Source organism: Coregonus clupeaformis, unplaced genomic scaffold (genome assembly GCF_020615455.1).
Source record: "Coregonus clupeaformis isolate EN_2021a unplaced genomic scaffold, ASM2061545v1 scaf1846, whole genome shotgun sequence".
Lineage (NCBI taxonomy): Eukaryota > Metazoa > Chordata > Actinopteri > Salmoniformes > Salmonidae > Coregonus > Coregonus clupeaformis.
This window is the reverse complement of record NW_025535300.1, coordinates 64,942-69,757: the sequence shown is the minus strand read 5'-3', so window position 1 is coordinate 69,757 and position 4,816 is coordinate 64,942. Positions and strand designations below refer to the sequence as shown.

The 4,816-nt window shown below is 38.5% G+C and overlaps 1 protein-coding gene across 1 annotated transcript; it reads left to right on the top strand.

Moving 5' to 3' along the window:
• The first annotated feature begins 1,027 nt into the window (after window positions 1-1,027).
• On the top strand, window positions 1,028-3,560 carry LOC121551474 (immunoglobulin lambda-1 light chain). The gene is made up of 4 exons (XM_045218836.1): window positions 1,028-1,127; window positions 1,224-1,557; window positions 2,080-2,120; window positions 2,841-3,560. Exons 1-4 carry the CDS (start codon window positions 1,088-1,090, stop codon window positions 3,170-3,172), a joined length of 747 nt encoding a protein of 248 aa, XP_045074771.1. The 5' UTR covers window positions 1,028-1,087; the 3' UTR covers window positions 3,173-3,560.
• The last annotated feature ends 1,256 nt before the right edge of the window (window positions 3,561-4,816 follow it).

Genomic DNA, 4,816 nt, shown 5'->3' with positions numbered 1-4,816 from the left:
CCAATCAGAGACAAACTCTAGACAGCTGTCTCTGATTAGTGGGAGTAAGGCCTAACCACAGGCAAAGGGTTGCTATTTGAAGAATCTCAAATAAATTAAACAACAGTACAATAGCATGATATATTCAATATATTCATAATTTATTGTAATAATATTCAATAGTGTTATAAACGTACCCCCAACCCCCACCCCATCTTTTTATGCTGCTGCTACTCTGTTAATGATTTATGCATAGTCACTTTAACTCTACCCACATGTACATATTACCTCAACTACCTCAACTAGCCGGTGCCCCCGCACATTGACTCTGCACCGGTACCCCCCTGTATATAGCCTCCCTACTGTTATTTTATTTTACTTCTGCTCTTTTTTTCTCAACACTTTTTTGTTGTTGTTGTTTTATTTTACTTTTTTATTAAAAAAGAAATGCATTGTTGGTTAAGGGCTGTAAGTAAGCATTTCACGGTATTGTCTACACCTGTTGTATTCAGCGCATGTGGCAAATAAAACTTGATTTGGTTTGATTTGATTTAATGGCGCTCTATTCCCTTTATAGTGCACCACATTTGACAAAGGTTCATTGGGTTCTGATAAATATAAATAAAGATCAATCCTCCTTATGTTGGCCCTGTGTAGAACTAGTATAGGATATTAAACTCCAGTTATGCTTTGATGGAGGTAGAATATGAGTCAGTGATAAAGACAGGACCTCACGTAGAGCAATGATCATACTAGTTGGTCTCTCATACAATCTGGTTACTTTAACCATTCAGAGAAATGACAATGAAAAATAATTATTATAAAGATATATGATATATAACATTATTATTTTAAAATCTGTCTGTTGGTCTTGTGAAGCCCCAGATATGTCAATCAACAATGAGAGTAGCTGGTGATAGGTTAACTGTAGAGGCCCCTCCCTCTGGTCCTCCCTTATTTGGTGATAGGTTAACTGTAGAGGCCCCTCCCTCTGGTCCTCCCTGTCTCTCCTTATAGGTGGGTCCTGCAGCCTCTCCTCTTCTCACACTCCAACCCTGCTCATCTCTCAGCTGGACAGTAAGGGCCGTTCACACCACACACTGACAACATGCTGGGGACACTCTGCACTCTCATCACTGCTCTAACATGTAAGGAGTCTGACTTCCTGGAGGTTTTACTTCATGTTTTATTAATAATGAGTCTGTATGTTTCTCTTTACTACATGTCATCTTCTTATGTCCCAGGTGTCAGTGGTGTGACTGTGGTGACACAGAAGCCTCCTGTTGTGACGGTGAGCAAAGGAGACACGGCCACTATGGACTGTAACCTGGGGACTGTTGATAATAGTGCTCATTGGTACAAACAGGTTCCAGGAGGAGTTCCTCAGTATGTTTTACAGTGGTACTACTATAATTGGACCTCTGTAAAATATGGCTCCAATTTCTCCTCTCCTAAATTCACATCTAATCATCAGTCTATATCAGATTATCGTTTGATTATTAATAATGTGGAGGAAGAAGACTCAGCAGTGTATTACTGTAAGACAGATGACTACTCTGTTGACGAGTGGGTATCACAGTGATATACACCATGACAAAAACAACCTCCCCAAATACACTCACTTCTGCTTTATGCGTGGCAGAGGGGTGAACTCTAAGAAACAGCAGTTGAAGTTAATCAGTCATTATTATAACAATATATACATGATGCAATGGGAGATCTGGAAATGGAAGAATCATCCATCCCTACATGTCAAAACTATCATAAGAAGACTGTGAAAAGAGATTTGGCCTTTCTCGATTTAATCATCATCAAGTCAAGACTGCATCATATAGATAGTGCTTTAACTGATGGATTCAAAAGGACCAGACACCAACAGCAGAATATGATGCTATACTATATACTGTTACTTCATAGAGAGAAACTCTAGAAAAGCCTGACATGTTTGTAGTGAGAGTGAAGCTCTGTCAAATGGGATGTTTCAGTTCCTGTTCTCTCAGTAGTTAGAGTGAAGTTTTGTCTAAACGGGATGTTTCAGTTCCTGTCCTCTCAGTAGTAAGAGTGAGGAGTTTTTTGTACGGCCGTGTATACAAACTGAAGCACTGTGGTATTCGGACCAGGAACCAAGCTGATTGTTACTGGTGAGTACCCTTCTAATGTTTTAATCTACAGAATATGCTTTGTTTCTAATATAATGTTGGTCAGATATATATATATATATATATATATATATAAATTTATATATATATTATTTTTTTTTAAATGTTTTAATTCATAAAATGTAGTTTATATTATATATTTACAGATTTAATATTTTGCACCTGCTTTAATCCTGTCTCAAATGTTGTTTGTAAATTATTTAGAAAACATTTTGACAGTGTGAATGCCTGATATGTTCATGTTTTATCATGCATATCTTGTGTTTTTGTTGTCTATATAGATCCATGCAAAGGAGAAATGTAATCTCCAGAAATGTTATCCAGTTCAATTTCTTAGAGAAATATATATTTTTTTTATATCCCATTTGCTTGTGAATTATTTGTATTTATATTTACAATGTGCACATTTAGTTCAGCTTTTAGCATTTGAGTCTTCCAAGACTGTGATGTAATATTGTAATTATTGTATCCAGAAATTGCTCTGTCTCTCTGCTTAATGGGAAAATCACATTTTTAACACTGTATGATTACTTCTATCAACATATTTGTGAACATAATGAACAGCAGTTCTCTATTTAATTGCTGCATCAGTTTCCTCTTAATGCAGGGTGTACTGGTAATGATACCAACATCTACTGAAATATAAACTGTTATCAAATCTGTTCCCTTCTCATCCCATCCATTGACTATTTTCTAATCTAGATGGAGATATTTCTACACCTGCTGTGACCCTGTTCCCTCCATCCACTGAAGACCTCAAGTCCAGCAGAGCAACGCTAGTGTGTCTGGCCAGTAACCTGTCTCAGAGGTCCAAGGGGTTAGCAGATGTCAGCTGGATGTCTAACGGTGAATCAGTGACTGAAGATGTTTCTACCAGTCCTGCTGAGCAGCAACCAGACAAAACCTTCAAGATCAGCAGCTATCTGACCATTCAGACTGCAGAGTGGGACAAGGACGTGGTGTTCACATGTAAAGTGTCATTTGGGTCAACATTCTCTGAGAAAGAGATCAGAAAGACTAGTTGCAGTCTGTAAAGCAATAGTTTCAATATTTAATGAGTGCAGTTGGTAGTTTATAGCTTTTAAGTGATGTTTTGATCATTGCTTTGCTGTCAAATATAGGAGTTAAAATCCAAAGAACATGGGTGATATTTGGCTGATGTCTGGATGCAGCAGTGAATAGTATAACAATAACCAATGTAATGTCAAATAGTTGTTTAGGGTTGTTTCTCATGACAAGTTACTATTGATGCATTCACTGTACGAGCATCATGTTCTCTAAAACATAACATCTGAAATACTGTCATGATGAGTAGACCTCTCTACTATTGGGAAATGAGTTGAATTACTAATGATGAATAGAGGAAATGTTATAGCTTTGCTGTATTGTGGATATTCAATAAAGAGCATTGTAAAGAACAAGTGTTTGTATTTGAGCATGTTGATGAGCATCAGTGTTAGCAGCACTAAATGACGGGGAATCATTGTTTAAATTGAACCAAGACAGAGGAGCCCAGAATCCTTACCAGGTTTACTATCATAACAAGGATTCTGACCAACCAGAGATGACCTAGCAGTTTACTGTAGCTTTACATTGAAGAGCATGTTGTTATTATGATATAAATGTAGGTAGAACTGTTCACAGCACTGAATTAGCTCTGATCAGTCCCTACACCCAAACGAGGGCATTGCGTTCATCCACCTCTGGCCTGCTGGCTCCCCTTCCTCTGCGGAAGCATAGTTTATATATATATATATTTTGTAAAGTGGTTATCCCACTGGCTATAGGGTAAATGCACCTATTTGTAAGTCGCTCTGGATAAGAGCGTCTGCTAAATGTCGTAAATGTAAATGTAAATGAATTAGGGTGAATCTGGAAACTATTGAACGAAGATAGAGGAGGATGGAGGGATGTGGAGTGGAACGAGGGACCCTTGAAGACACGGAGGAGGGAGAGAAAGTGACAGAGAAAGAGAAGCATCCAGGTATTTCTGCCTAGAACACCGGCCTCCATTTTAACTGAGGATGCAGAATACAGGTCAATGTTTAGAGAGTTTGTAGCTGTCATTATTACATGGTTTAAACTGTTCTCTATTATTAACATTAGATGTTGGACTCAGTATCATTTCAGCATTAATAACAACTAATTGTTGTCTGGCCTTCACTTAGTCTCCTACTGACATCAATCCATTACTAAGTAAACACTCAACTCACTGAGGCCCTTTATCTACTTCCCCTGAGTCAGATACCCATAGATACCCATAGACTTCCAGCATCGGCTCACTAAACTACCTCGAACTGCCTTCATACTGGACACAGAGACAGAAAAATGACTCTGGGGAAGTATATAAAGGGCCTCATTGCCAAAATCCCGAAGTATCCCTTTAAATGGAAGTTAGGATTGGCCCCACATATAGCATCATGTCAAGCTGTGTTTCACATTGTGCATCAGTGATCAGAATAGAAGCTGCAGTTCTGTCAAAGTCCACCAGAGGAGGACATAGGACCACCAATAATGACTGAGGAAAGATCTACATGCGCTTTACAACAGGACCAGCTGTCTGTAGACCACTGGTTTCAGTCCCACCCAAAGACCAGCTGATGGTTTCATGTCTACTATCTGTAGTTATCAGAGTCATTCAACAGGGACGTGTTCTAGCTCTGACACTGAGTTACAGG